This window comes from Empidonax traillii, unplaced genomic scaffold, assembly GCF_003031625.1.
Source record: "Empidonax traillii isolate 1590-97213 ecotype Southwest subspecies unplaced genomic scaffold, ASM303162v1 scaffold1103:size489020, whole genome shotgun sequence".
Taxonomy (NCBI): domain Eukaryota; kingdom Metazoa; phylum Chordata; class Aves; order Passeriformes; family Tyrannidae; genus Empidonax; species Empidonax traillii.
Window position 1 is genome coordinate 215357 of NW_020956296.1, and position 14261 is coordinate 229617.

Consider the following 14261-nt stretch of genomic DNA (forward strand, 5'->3'; position numbering starts at 1 on the left):
CATCTATAAGAGCACAATTACTTAACAGCACAATTCCTGCAGGACTGCAAAGCACAGGGGGGGGGGGGGGGGGGGAAATATCAGAGAAGAAAAAGAGTTTTTCGCTCTGACACAGAACCAAGGAGAAATGCCAAAACCAGAAAAACAGCCTATAGGAACTGCGTGATCAGTGTTTCCCAAACCAGCCTGAAATTCATACCCTGCTCAGAGCAAACAGCAGCGCTCCCACACCCTGGGAGGAAGGGCTGGCTGAGAAGAGCTCTGCTGCCTTCCATTTAGTGGGAACAGCACCCATCCCTGGATCCATCCCTGGATCCATCCCTGGATCCTCACAATACCTGTTTATCTGACCAATCTGTTCATGCTGTGGAGCTCCACCGTCCAACATCTCTGTTTCTCACTTATGTGATATCAATCCCTTTAATGAACCTTATGCCATCATTAAGCACATCCTTTGCCTTCTCCATTATTCTAGTAATGCTCTACCCAAGTGCATGGAATATCCAGACATAAAGAGACACTTGAAAACCTCCGCCAAGGGCTCCCTGCAAGAATGGATCTTACAGACCAAAGAACCATCTTACATCCCTTCAGCCTGATGCAGCAGTAGCCTCCAAATTGTTTTTTCTTTCAACCAGATTTAGGTAAGAAATGTGACATGAATGCAGAGAGTCTCCTTCATGGGGCAGTAAAACTACAGCATATTCCTTGGCTTTCATATTTTGTGTTGTATGGGTTAAAAATACTTTTTCTGCCTTGCTGGGGTACTGGGAGTCTTAAGAAATGAACAATGCAGGTGTGTAAAGCTGCTCTGATGAACAGCTCTAGGGTTCTGGAATGTATTTTGAGTAATCAGGAGGACTTCTACTAATGCATTTTACACTCTTTTTTCTATTTTGCTTTCAGTGACAGTCCCTCGAAGGCAACTTTGCCAGCAGGAATAATCTCAGAAATGGTGAGTGTTATGTAGATGTTAGTCCAGGAGGAAGATGGGTCCAGGTGAGGTGGCAAACATCCTCCAGACTCGCTATAAACAACCATCTGCTTTTAGGTAGTTAATTAATTAAGACGTATTGGAATTATTCTACTAATCAGGAACTCGAGTGCATTGCATTTTGTTGTAAAAAAAACCTCCCCCTAAGAAGAGTAGAGGCAAAATGAACGGAATAAACGCTTTGTGAAAGTGATGATGACATCTCCCCTTGAAGAGACAGATCTGAGAGCCCTTTGCTGGCCACAGTGCCCTGCCAAGGACCAGGGCAGCAGTGTTGGAAAGCAGCTGTGTCAGGGCCTGAGCAGAGCTGCAGGCAGAGGCTGCACCAGCCAAGGGGGAGGAGGAAGGAGAAGGGCAAGCAGATGCGATTCTGTGACACAGGCTTTGGCACCAGCACGGGGAGGAGACACCTCTGGTGTTCCAGGGAAAGGATACCAAATCCCACAAACAGTGCCTGTCACTTCCAGGCACAGCTCTAGGGCGGGCACAGGGATTGCTCAGGAACCCAAAACCAGCTGGACTCTCATCTGAGGCTCAGGGGAACTCCACTCTGTCTGCAAAACACCAAAGTCCCTCCCATGCTCTATCAGAGAGTCCTGTCTCTGAAGGAGGAGAATGAGTGGGGCCACACATGAATGTACAAATATGTGCAACATGCAGCCAGAGGTTCACAAGCTCAGTCACACTGGAGGAAGGTCTAATATTCTAAAATATTATTGCACTCCAAAAAAAAAAAGAAAAGAAAAAAAAGTCATGAGTAAACAAAATGGATGAAAGTTTTCCTTGTTTGACAGAGGATGGATTTGCTCTGGGGATGGGGCAGGAGGGCAGTGCTGACAGGGGGGTGCCTGGGGGCCATGCAGTGAGGGAGGGGGAAGCCTGCAGGGAAGGAAAGGTGTTTATGTGGCTGAGCTCTGCTCTGCAGGACTGGACGTGTATGGGGGTTCCTGTGCAAGCCACCCAAACCTCCCAGATAGCTGTGGCCTCTGTGTGTCTCTCTCTTGGGGCACAGGGGCTGAACACTCACAGCTGTGGCTGAAAGCAATAGAAGCTGTGCTCCAAACCTGCAGTGCCTGGCTACAGTGCTACCCACTATCCTGGAGAATCACATTTGGACTGGGCACCCCTCAGCGGGGGAAAACCTTTGACCTCTTGGAGGGGAGGTGTGAACATGTCCATGCTGTACTGGTGTGCTTGAAACAGTTATAAAAACAACTGGGTCTGTGCTGTGAGCAGGTCTGAACACAGTGCTGTGGAGAAAACACGAGTCCAATCCCAGGCTTTGCATCAGACAGCCACCTCACTCCAGTCTGGCTCAGCCTGCCCCAGTCACCTGCCATGACCTTGGTCCCCGTGCCCCAGCCTGTCCCCTTCTTGACTGAAGGGAGTGGGGAAGGTCAGCTCCGTGTGTAAATGGCATCTCTGGTGTGCTCTGTGAGGGTGCTCAGGTGGAAGTGACTCTCAGACCTTGCCCCCCGATGAACCCTCACAAGGGCACCAAATATAGATCCGTGGAGAAACCCTAATTCTGGCTTTCATGAAGTCCTGCCTGTCTGACTTTACAGCCTCAAAGTCCTTTTCACAGCATGTATTTCCTATAAAAAGAGCAAAGTGGAAAAAAAATAGAAATTCCATCATGTGGCAATGTGTTAACATCCACATATGTCCCAAGAAGGACTGGATCCTTTCATTTCCTGCCACTTCGGTTAATGAAGTAAGACACAACAGCAGGAGGTTGTCATCTTCCTTCTGGATTAGCCCTAGAGAGGATGTGACCCATGGTCTGGAGCCAGGAGTCACAGAAATTGGGGGGAAGTGAGGGCTGCACAGCTGCAGCCACTTTGGCTGACCAAGAACGTCCTTCTCTTAATACTCTTTTTTCAGGAAGTGAAGTGGGACTACTGGCAGCCCTGGTGGCATATCCACCTTTCCTTTGGCCTTGAGTGACAGTGAGGTTTACAGACTTTCAAGACAGCTCCTGCCTCTCCTTCCTCAATTAACTCCTTTCCCCAGTCTGATCCATAATTGCCCCTCTGCTTCCAAATCCAGAGCTGCTCTTCTGCCCAGCCATGGCACAAGGGTGGAAGGGTGATATTTCCCACTCGAGTCAGGCTCTGTGAAGTGCAGCATTTCAGGTTTAACTGTGTGTCCAGCTCTGGGCAATTCCTCCTGCAGGCAGGGAAAGGGCCATCCCTGGTGGGATGAGAGCTTTCCTGCTAAGTCTCAATTCCCTGCCCCAAAAGAGTTGGCTCAAGGCATCTCAGAAGCAAAGGGAAAATTGAATCTGGCTGCTCTGAGATTTGAACGTTTTTGCCACAGAAGAGGAGGGGAAGAGAGCTGGAGAGCTGAGAATTAAACCCTAGAAAGGCAGGTTTGCAGCTCCTGTGGTTCCCAGGACAGGCAGCCCAGGACCAGCAGCCACTGCCATCTTCCAGCCCCACACCCTGGTCCTCCTGCAGCAGCATCACTGCTCTGGGATGCTGCCCCAGCACTGGGGGCAGTGGGGCCACAGCCCTTGTGCCAGGTTGTGCCACAGCCAGCTTGTTGGTGGCCCTGGGTGCACCTGCACATGGGCCAGCCCTGCCGTGAGTGCCCCCAGATTCATCCCCCAGCATTTTAGGAGAGAAAAAAAACCACACCACCCCATCATGTACATGCCTTGGCTTGATCTCAGAAATTTCTGAATCATTTTTCATAAAACTTGCCCCCCTCCCCATCAAAAGTCTAGGCAAGGGAGCTGCACAGCAGAGGCACAGCCTTGCACGCAGTGGGAAACAGGGACATTCTGGGGAAGCCTTGACAACGTGCAATACCATCAGCCTTCCCTAGGTAAGAAACCAAACTCCCATTCCTGCCAGTACAGGGCCATAAAGCCCAGCTGTTTCCCAGGCACACAGGGCTGGTGGGGCAGGTTTTGGGGCCCCTCCCTCCCCGTGTCCTGCTGCCCCCGTACCAGCCGGCGTGGCCACTCCGCCTGCCAGCCCCTGAACCACTGACGATGCCTCACTGCAACACTTTATGCATCAGCAATCATTTATTTTTACAGTTCTGGGTTCCAAGGGATGCTGTTGCGCAGGGAGAGGCTGAGGATTTCAGCCCCATGTCCGCTGAATTTGGAGTGGCCTTTCAAGAGGAGATGCTGGGGAACAAACAGAACGTGGGGGCAGGGTGGGTCCCCCACAGGGTGGAGGTGTGATGGAGCAGAGAGGAGCTGAGAGCAGCAGGGGCAGGGGCCAGAAAGGAGGAAGGCCAAGACATTGCAGCTAAGGAGGGGTTGGAATGGTCAGGGAGAGTGGTGAGACTGAGCGAGGGTGAGGAGAGCTGGGAAGCCAGGTCCTTGTCACAGAGCAGGTGAGGAGCAGCACACAGGCCCATTTCAATCCAAGACCCCTTAAATGCTAACTCTCCTTAAGGAAGTTTGAATTCAAAATGGGGCAAGGAAAGCTGCTGGATCCACAGGTACGAAATCACAGGGTTTGCTGCTCTGAAAGCTCCCTCTCTCCCCTTCCCACCGCCCTGCAATGCTTCCTAAACATTATCTGCAGCATTCCCTTCCCCATCCAGTCCTAAATCGTGAGCATCCTGCTTGTCTTACTGTGGTGTAATTATTGTGATGTACAAATTGCCCCTGTACCGTCCATACCTCAAGCCAGGGCCAGCTGGATGGCACCCACCTGTGATTTGATCTCCCTGTGAGATACCTTGTCCTGTTCCAAAGGCCATTTTTTCTGCGTTGTTGCTGATCCTGCAGTAGCAGGGCAGAGATTTCCCTCTTGGAGCCCTGGCCTGATCTTGCTCCTGTCCTGCAAATCTCTCATCAAAGCAGTTCCAGATCCCTGTCACCATCCTGGCCAGACCCCTTAGACCTGCTTTGCCCTTTTATTCCCAGTGCTCAGTGCTTCATCTCCGTGCTCAGCCCATGAGAACCGGGCTCTGTGCTCCCTCCATGTCCCACCCTGACGCTGTCCCACACCTCTCCAACGTGCTGCTCTGGGGATTAGGGACTGTGGCTGAGACATGAGAGGGATCTGCCCAGGGCTGCCCAGGATGGGAGGTTTATCACCTGTTCCCCAAGAGCTGATGTACCTGGAGACCCTTCAACACCAGCCCCTCCACTTCACTCACCCTCGGGCTGCCTCCACCGTGCCAGGATGGCTTTCCAGAGGAGTTACTCCCAGATTTTTCAATCGGCCCTGGACAGTTCCTGCTTTCCCCCTTTGTGTCCCCCCTGTTCAGCCCAGCTCCCCAGGTGAGCACAGAGCACTCACTGCCATGGCACTACCCCTGAGAGCCGACCTGCTCGTGGGCCTAATGGGTTTCCAGGGGGGTGGGGGAGAGGGAGGAGAGCGAGTGGCTGACGCTTCTCAGCCACTCAGCTCGGCCCAGAGCTAACGAGGCATCTCAAAATTAAAAAGTGAACTGCAATCCCCAGCAGGCCTGTCCTCCTTTTGGCATTAGTTGGAGTTCTCTTTCTCTCTCTCTCTCTCTCTCTCTCAAAAAAAAAAAAAAAAAAAAAAAAGAGGACTGGGGAGCCGGGAGATGCATTTGGAGATGTGGAAGCACCACATCCTTGGGGGTGCTGGGACAAGACAGACAGCCTTGGGGCTGCTGTGCCGTGGGAGCACTGGCTCTTGTAGACAGGCTGTGAGATGCCAGCTCACCCTTGAGGTGCAGGGAGTGCAAATGGTACATGGGAACAGGTTCTTCGCCAAAGGTCCCTCCTGCTCTACACGGTTGTGCAGAGGACACACCCCAGGATGTGGAGGTGGCACCCTGCCCACAGGGACAGTGCAGGGTGATTGCCACTGGGGAGGATGGCAGGAAGGAAACAACGCTGCTGGAGGAGGAAAACATGGGAAAAGCAAGCAGGGAAAGAGCGGAGAAGGGAGGAAGGGAGGGCAGCCTGGTTTATTGCTTCTGTGTGGGTGGCATTTCTCCAGTGGGAATCTGTCTGGGAAGGACTTTTCTGTGCCCACAACTCTGGGGTGCCCAGCACTGGCTGCTCTGACCTTCCTGCCCCCAGTGCCCTCATCCTTGAGCCTCAGAGGGCTGAAGGCTCTGCCTTGTGGAGGTGCTCTCTGGAGCAGCTTAGCCTGGCTCACAGGCAGCTCAGTGGCAGCTGCTTTGCCCCACTCCACTCCCACAGGCAGCTGCCTGTCCAGTCCCCTGTCACTGCTGGGCCAGCCCTGAGACAGCTCTGGGACATCCATGGCTCCAAGCAGGACCTGCCACCCCTCTGAGATGCTGTCTTGGCCATTCACAGCTCACCTTGGCGGGTTTTCCCAGGAGAGGAACACGAGTGGGTGGAGGGATCATCTGCCCCAGCAGAGGTGGCTTGTACCCATTTTGCCCAGCTGGAAGGCAGAGGAGGGGAGGCAGGACAGTCCAGGTGGAGCACAAGGTGGGCTACAGGGCAGAGTCCTGGAGAACAGCCCAGTCCTCATTGTGGAACTGGAGTTCAGCCCAGTTCCACACGTCCCTGAGAGGTAGGAGGGCTGCAGAAACACACAGGTTCCAGGGCTTTACCTAAAGTGGGCCTTTTCCATGGAGTCATAGAATATCCTGAGTTGGATGGGACACACAAGGATCATTGAGACCAACTCCTGACCCCACACAGGACAACCCAAGAATCCCACCATGCACCCAAAAGTGTTGTCCAAATGCTCCTGGAGCTCTGGCAGCCTTGGGGCTGTGCCCAAACCCTGGGGAGTCTGTTCAGTGCCCAACCACCCTCTGGGGGAAAAAAACCTTTCCTTAATATCCACCCCAAACCCGCCCTGACTCAGATTCATGCTGTTCCTTTAGGTCCTATCGCTGTTCCAGCTGCACACAACTTACTGGGGGGAATTTCCCCCTGTCCACAGTAGGACCGTGGGTGAACTGGAAGCCACACAGAGTCAGACACATCCTGACACGATCCCACTGGATTTCTCCTGGCAGCGGGTTTGGTGCAAAATCTCGGGGAAGTGGTGAGCCCTGGGGACAGCAGTGGTACCAGGAAACGTGCACCCCTTTTCCCTGGGCTTGTAGTGCAAATGATCTCCAGCTTCCAGGCTCATTCCTCAGCCCAGCTGTAAACACTGCAGGGGCAATTTTCTCCAGGTAAGCTTGTCCTCAGGGGGAGGGGGAGCAGACATGCCGACAGCTTGGGCATTCCTGCACACCGAGCACCAAAGGCACAGTCACTGGTGCTCCCCACCAGGACTCTGCACTCATGAGCAAGGGGAAGGACAAGAAAGGGTGAAGGGCAGCAGCGAGGTGATGACAGGAAAGAGGGTTATTGTCATATTTCTATTTCTTTGCTCGAGCGAGGGGAAATGCAATTTGTACCTCGGGAATTCAGGGTAAAATCAAATAAAACGCGGTGGTTGCCCAAGCCCATCCATTCTGGAGTCCAGAAGGACGCAGTGGCTGCCGAGCCCAGGCTGAGCTGGCTCTGGCAGGGTCAGTAGAGCCGCCACAGCCCTGGCCAGGCTGAAGGAGGGGCTGGCCCATGTCCTGGGGGGCAGCTGGATGCCCTGGGGACCTGGCATCAGGTCAGGCAGGATCTGAAACGGGCCTGGGCTGCTGGACCTCCATCCCCACAGCTGCCCCTGCTCCCCCTCTGCTCTGTGCCTCTGCGGAGCCGGATCACCTACTGTTTTACTGTATCATCATCGTCTCCGCGCCTTACAAAGATGGGTTTCTTCCAGTTTTGTGTCATCTCCGCAGTTCTCCCCCTCATAAAATGTGACTGCACCAATTTCTGTGATCAGGGCCGGTCAGGTAACAGGGACACACTTCATGTTTCCCAGGCAGAGCTTTTAAATCAAATCCGTCCATACCCCACGCTCGAAGGAGAGAGGGGAGCGGGGGAACTCCTGTTTCCTTGCAGAATGCTGCAAGCCCCTCCAAAGAGACTCCCCACTGCACTGAGGTGACCTCCCAGATGCTTCTGAGCACTCTGGAGGGATGAGCATCTCCCCCAGCCCGCAGCCCTCCCTGAGGCCAGGGTCGAGCAGCACCCAGTGGGGCCACCTGAAAGCCCCTGTCCCACCCCAGGATAGAACAAGGAGGCAAGGGCAGTGGGGACAGTGGATGTGGGGGTAAAGGGGTGGTGAGTGAGTGGGGGAAGGTTTGGGTGAAGGGCAGGGACACCAGAGGTTTCAGGGTGAGACGGGTTCTGTCATGCAGTCATGGGAAACTGCAGTACACTGGGGTGACTTCAAAACCTGATGAAATCAGTGAGGAAACTCCTCGGCTCCCATCCCCAAGGAACTATGGATCAGGCCTTTTGGGAGAACACTCTTCCCTTGAATCACCATATAATTGGCCCTGGTCTCTCTTCCCCTGGAGAACACAATCATGAATCTGTTTCCCATCAGTCATCTGGAGAGAGACATCTCGATCTGTACCTGTCCTCCTGCGGGCTGAACATCCCCAACCCCACACAACTCCTCGTGAGGAGGAAATAACATGGCCAAGAAAAGACACAAAACAGCCAATCTTGGCAGGCTGAAGTCCTCCAAATCCCCCTCCCTGTGCAGTCAGCTGTGCTTCTCCACTGCCTGCTCCTCTCCAAGAAATGAACCTCAACTGGTTCTCAGCTGTACCCAGGAGCACAACGGTACCCAATAATTTTCCATGTTTCATCTCTACTAAGCACCTACCATCGTCCTTTTCGATCATAGGACACAAGAGAGGAATTGCAGATCCTTGCACCTTCTACTGAATAGCCACCAGCTCCCCAGGGAATATTTTATCCCATATTGTTGCCGAGGAGGCAGCCTCGCAGACCATGCAACAGCCCTGCCAGCAACCACCCCAGCCCTCCACGGGGAAAAGAGCCAAAATATCTGGCATGGGGAACAGAGGTGGAGGAGGGATGACTTGTCTGTGATGGAGGAAAGTTTGGAGCAGAGGAAAAGCTGGGTGTATCTGTCCCAGCAAAATAACCCCAGGAGGATCACACCACGGACAACCCACCTGTCTGCAGAAACGGTGACGGTGGAGGGACAAGGGCCAGCGAGAGGAGAAGGGAAACCAGGAGGTGAGAAAGAAATGTGAGGGAGAAGGGAAGAAGGGCATGAGGGCAAGCAAACAGGACAGGGTTGGAGCATTCCATGAGGTCGGTGTGTGCAGCTAGGCTGGCAGCACCGGCACACCACAGCCCCCGTGCTCTGCCCCCAGCAAGCAGCGTCACCATACCTCCAAAGTCAGGCCTGAGGCGGACATCATAGCCCTTCAGCAGTTTGTCCACAATCTCTTTCACCACAGAAATATTTCCAGTGGATGGGCTGAAAGACAAGAGAAGAGAGTTTCTGTCATCCCACGAGCCACTGGCCGCTTGGGCAGGGGTCCTGGCCAGGCAGCAGCGCCGCAGCATCCTTCACACCCCGGGGCACCACAACACCCCTGCGTGCTACAGACACCCCAGCCACGGGCACAGCCTCCCTGTTTTCTTTCCCACTCGTGTTTTCTGTCCTTGGCACAGGTCTCAGCCCCCAGCCTGCACACAAGCCCTGGCTGTGCTGGGTTCTTGCTCCTGGTCTCACACTGCACAGCATGGACTTGTCTTGCCCTGAGGTCCTCACTGCACAAGGTCCCCACTACACAAGCGCCCCCTGCACCATCACACCCCCCAGTGCAACCTCTGCTTCTCACTGCGTGCAGGTGTTTCTTCATGTTATTGAAGTAAAGGAGAAAACAACACTCCTTCTTTTTCATACAGCCTCAACATACAGCTGATCTTTCTGTCACTCAGCATCACCGTGACTTCTTAGCAACGCAGATCAAGAGGCAGAGACAGGGAGGGAGAGTCCATCTTTCCCTCTGTGTGCCAGAGCAGCAATCCTTTCCCTCCCAACCCTTCAAGTTGCACGCAGGGGGGGCAGGCATCCTCCCTTACCCCAATCCAGCCATTACAGCAGGAAGGGAGCTCTCTCTAAAACCAGCCCAAGAGCCAAACCGAAACCGAAGGTGGGAGACCAGAAAGCAGGGGATGCTAAAAATATTGAACCTATTCAGTGCTGCGGGGTAAAATAGGTTTTTCTGCCTGAATACCCAGCCTCTGTGCCACCCTCGTCCCCTGCTTTGCATGAGAATAGAGACCCTGCCGGTGACAACCGCTGCTCTTTGCAGTCACCCACCACAACAGCATGTCTCCCTGTCAACACCGCCTCCCACATCCATCCCAGTCAGGCTGGAAAGCTGCACCATAAGCACTGCCTCTGCCAGCCAGCCTCGTGCCTCGCTGGGCACTGGGGTTAGGCTTGACCTGTCCGTGTGTCTGCACACACAGACAGACAGACAGACAGACAGACAGATGTGCTGTCCCCGCTTCATGGGGGGTGTACGGACCCCCTGCCTGTGCACATGGACATGCAGGCACATGGAAGCACTGGAGCTCAGGGGCGCAGTTGAGGAAAGTGCACAGACCTGTGTGTGTGAGCACATCCCAGTCGGTGACTGGAGGTGACTGACTGGAGGTGACAGTGGGTGCAGCCCTTGCTCCGCTGGGATGTGATGAGACACTGGGCTGTGCACACAATTTATGCAGAAGCACAGAAGTGGGCATTCGTGGGTGCCTGAGCCTGCGTTCCCAGGTGCCCAGGCTCTCCACAGAGGTGTGGGTGGAGGCATGTAGGATCACTGGGGCGTCAGTCTGGGAGTGTGTGTGTGTGTGCGGGGATTTCTCAACCGGACAGGTATGTGCAAATGTCAGACAGCACACACACTTCCCAGGCCCAGCTCTGCTGCGTGGACAGACCACTGAGCACTTGTGCTGTGTCTGAGCTCTGTTTCTGAGCACGCACCTGAGTGTGGTACAGCTCTTCACTGCATTGTTTTAATCACTGTGGAAAGGCCAGGGAGGTGCACACAGGTGAGCGTTGTCACAACACTGTGTCTAGGCTTGCAAGGTCCACTTGCACCTGTGGATTTCCCTGCAGTATGTGAGGATTTGCAGCGTGCTTATGTACTGTCACTGTGTGTTACTGACAGCGTGCACCAGCATTTGTTCATCTCTGGAAGCCATTCCTACAGGTACATGGATTTCCATATTCATAGATTTCCATATTCATAATGTGGACACTATGTGTTCCTCAAGGGATTTAGACACTTCTGTTTAGCTTCCTACAGGACATAAACTCAGGAAGCAGCATCACCCCTTTAATACAGGCAGGGAAATTGAGGCAGAGACAGTAACCAGTGTGCCAGGGGCCCTGCAGAGTGGAAAGAGGGATATGGGGGGGGGGGGGGGGGGGATGTCTTTTTCCTCCTCGCCAACCACAAGTTGGCCTAGTGAGGGAATAAACTGGCATCATGATTAAGGGCAAGGTCTTTTTCCTGTCAGCGCTCCTTTTGATCCGAGAAGCCCCCTTCCTCCTGCTGAACTGGCAAGTCGTGCGTTTGCCCAGCTGTGGGCGAGCAGCTGCATGTCAGAGCTATTCCTGGCAAATGTGGGTCTGCATCCGCTCGGGGAGCGCGCACATCCCGCCCGTGAACTGAATTCCGGAGTGCCGTGTCCCTGATTCCGTGGGGGTGGGCATGTGCTTCGCGCAGATACCCGTACACTCGCAGCCAGGCATCCACGTCCACGCGCCCCGTGCTGCTGGCTGGGGTGTGTGGGAGTAGCTGAAGGCATGTGCACACACGGGAGAGTGTTTTGTGTCCGGGCTGTGCACGGCCAGACGGGCAGATGATGCGGGTGACCGTCAGCCCCGGACACGAGCGGGTCTGAACACGCACACACACGGGCAAAGGGGTTTGCTGTGGGCATCACTCGGCACACATTCCCTAGGGCAGTCTCCACACACAGTTGGGACCACGCATCGTGAATGGTGTGGGCAAGGTGGGCGCTCCCCTGCGCATGTGCGTGTTTATAACTATGGGAACCCAAATCTGGGCATCCACAGCCCCTGCAAAGGCTGTGCGGGGACCTGCGGTGTGCGCCTCGGGAACGCGCTGCTCCGGGCGCAGGGCCGGGCGAGGAAATGCCACGGTAACCTCCCCATCCCCAGCTCCTCAGCAGTCTCGCTGCACGCCCGGCGTCAGCGCCGAAGTACAAACCCACCTGCCCGCCCGTGCGAGGAGGGAGGGCGAGGAGGAGGAGGAGGCAGCGCTACTCGTGTGTGTGAAGGCAGTGGATAAGCACCGTGTGGGAGCAAACAGGTGCGCTCTGTACAGCGTGTCCAGGCTGGATGGGTTGCCTGCCCCTCCGGCTGCCTGCACCACTCGCGGCGCTCCCGGCGCTCGGCGGGAACAGCCGCAGCTGGAGCACACGCAGGGCGCTCGGTGCCAGGGTTTTAGGGGGCCACGCAGAGCGGGTAGAGCGTGGCCGTGCCCTGCGCAGTGACACACACGCGTGTGCCCCCCGAAGGGGGCGCGGATGAACGCGCACACGCGGGGATGGGCGGGCAGGGATGGCACCCACAGAGCGGGCGGCTGCATGCCGTAAATCCGCGGCCGTGGGCATCGCCTGCGGAGCACCGCAGAGCCGGGGCTGTGGCACGGCCCGGCACGGCCCGGCACGGCCGTGAGTGGGGGCTGCGTGTGCGCTGCGTGTGTGCCGAGCCAGCCCCGTGCCCGGCGCTGCCGCCGCTCCCACGGACACCATGTTCCCAGGAAAAACGCTTCGTTTTGGCCATTTTCCCCCCCGGGTTGAGCACGGGGGGAAGGGGGGAAACACACACACACACACACACACACATACACACACACACAGGAGAGAGCTGCGAGTGGGCTGCGAGGTGGGCTCCGTCTGCAGAGTGTGCTCCGCATCTCATGGATGAGCATCCCTCCTCCTCCCCCGAAAACGACATGGACTGGCAAATAACAATAGCGGGCAGCAGGGGAAGCAATCCGGGGAGAGAACCCCTTCCCCACGTACAGCTCGATGGAGAAAACCCCGAGCAGCACAAACAAATCCTGTGTCAGCCCCCCTGTCCCCGCAGCCTGGGATCGCAATCCTTACCTTTGCGCACAGCAGGCGAGACAAAGAGCTGCTAAAGCAGAGACAATTCCACTCAATCTGTCTGCCTGAAATGTCCACATTTCCACAAAGACGAAGGATGAAAAAAAAAATCTTTGGAGGGGAGGGGAAAGAAAGATGGATCTTCTGAAATCCCCCTCCAAAAAAAAAGGGGGGGAGGGAAAAAAGAAACCGACCCCCCCCCCAGTTAATGATTTCCTAGAGAAAAAGAATAATGAAAAAAAAAATAAAAAATGTGGGGGAAAAATATCCCCCCCCTCCTTCAATGCCAGTCAAAGAATTCGTTTCTTCTTCCTTTCAGCATCCTCTCAATAAGAGACATCCTCTGGCAATGGAGAAAATCCCAAGAGAAAGCAAAATAAAATGCCCCAAAATGGGCTCAGCAAAACGTGGAATCGAATCTCACAGGTACGCAGAAGAAAAAGAGGAAGAAAAAATAAAATGAAAAAAAAAAAAGAAAAAAGAAAAAAAAAAAAAACCCACCACAACTCAGTGTCCCCTGAGCACTCCACTTGGATTATTTTTCCTCCTGCTCTTTTGCCATTCGGTTCTGCAGATGTTGCATGGCTCCTGCTACCCACCTTCAGAGAGGAGGAGGAGGAGAAAGAGCGTGTGTGTGTGTGTGTGTGTGTGTGTGTGTGTGTGTGAGGGAGGACGTGTGAGTTTTCTGGCGAGATGGTTTGATTCTGGATTTTACCTATTTGCTCCCCCTTCCTCTGCTATTTTCCGAGGGGGGAAGGGGAAGCCACCCAGCCCCACCGTGCCGTGATTTTATTTTAGGGGAACCTCAGGCTCGTCACTCGAGAGGTTTGGGGGGGCTTTTGTGAAAGGGTTAAAAAGGAAAAAAAAAAAAAAAAGGGAAAGCAAATGCAACCCAGAAAATAAATAAATGCATATATGCATGTGCAAAAAATAAATAAATCCCTGTCTGTGGAAAGTGCTGCTCTCCGAGGGAGGGCTGGATGTCTCCCTAGTGCTGTTGCCGCAGCTCCTGTGGAGTTTTGCTGCTCATTGCAAAGTCACAAGAGGAGGGGAGGAGAGAGAGAGAGTTTGTGGTTGGGGAGGGGGACTCTCCGGACAAATTGGGATCCTGACGTCATGGCTGACAACATTTAACCCCTGCTGGCTTGCAGAGGGGATGGGTGAGGGTTTTTGGTTGCGCTTTGGTGTTTTGCTCTCATTTTTTTTTCCCCCCGGGGAGGTGGGAGCAGGGAAGATGGTGGGAGAGGTGATGGCATTTTGGCAAACAGGGGGATGCACCTGGACAAGAGTGGCTGGGCTGTAAGTGCTGATGGG

The 14261-nt window shown here is 54.4% G+C and overlaps 1 protein-coding gene across 2 annotated transcripts in view; it reads right to left on the bottom strand.

The window, feature by feature from the left end:
• Window positions 1-13962, bottom strand: part of LOC114068636 (gamma-aminobutyric acid receptor subunit beta-4) — a 68926-nt gene extending 54964 nt beyond the window's left edge. Inside the window, exons 1-2 of one of the 2 annotated variants that reach the window (XM_027904919.1) lie at window positions 12948-13962; window positions 9182-9270 (exon numbers count right to left, since the gene is read on the bottom strand). In XM_027904919.1, coding sequence (XP_027760720.1) covers window positions 9182-9270; window positions 12948-13027 — 169 coding nt within the window. In that variant the 5' untranslated portion in view covers window positions 13028-13962. The remainder of the gene's footprint in view (window positions 1-9181; window positions 9271-12947) is intronic. The other variant, XM_027904921.1, reaches the window with a different exon arrangement.
• Between the last annotated feature and the right edge of the window lie 299 nt (window positions 13963-14261).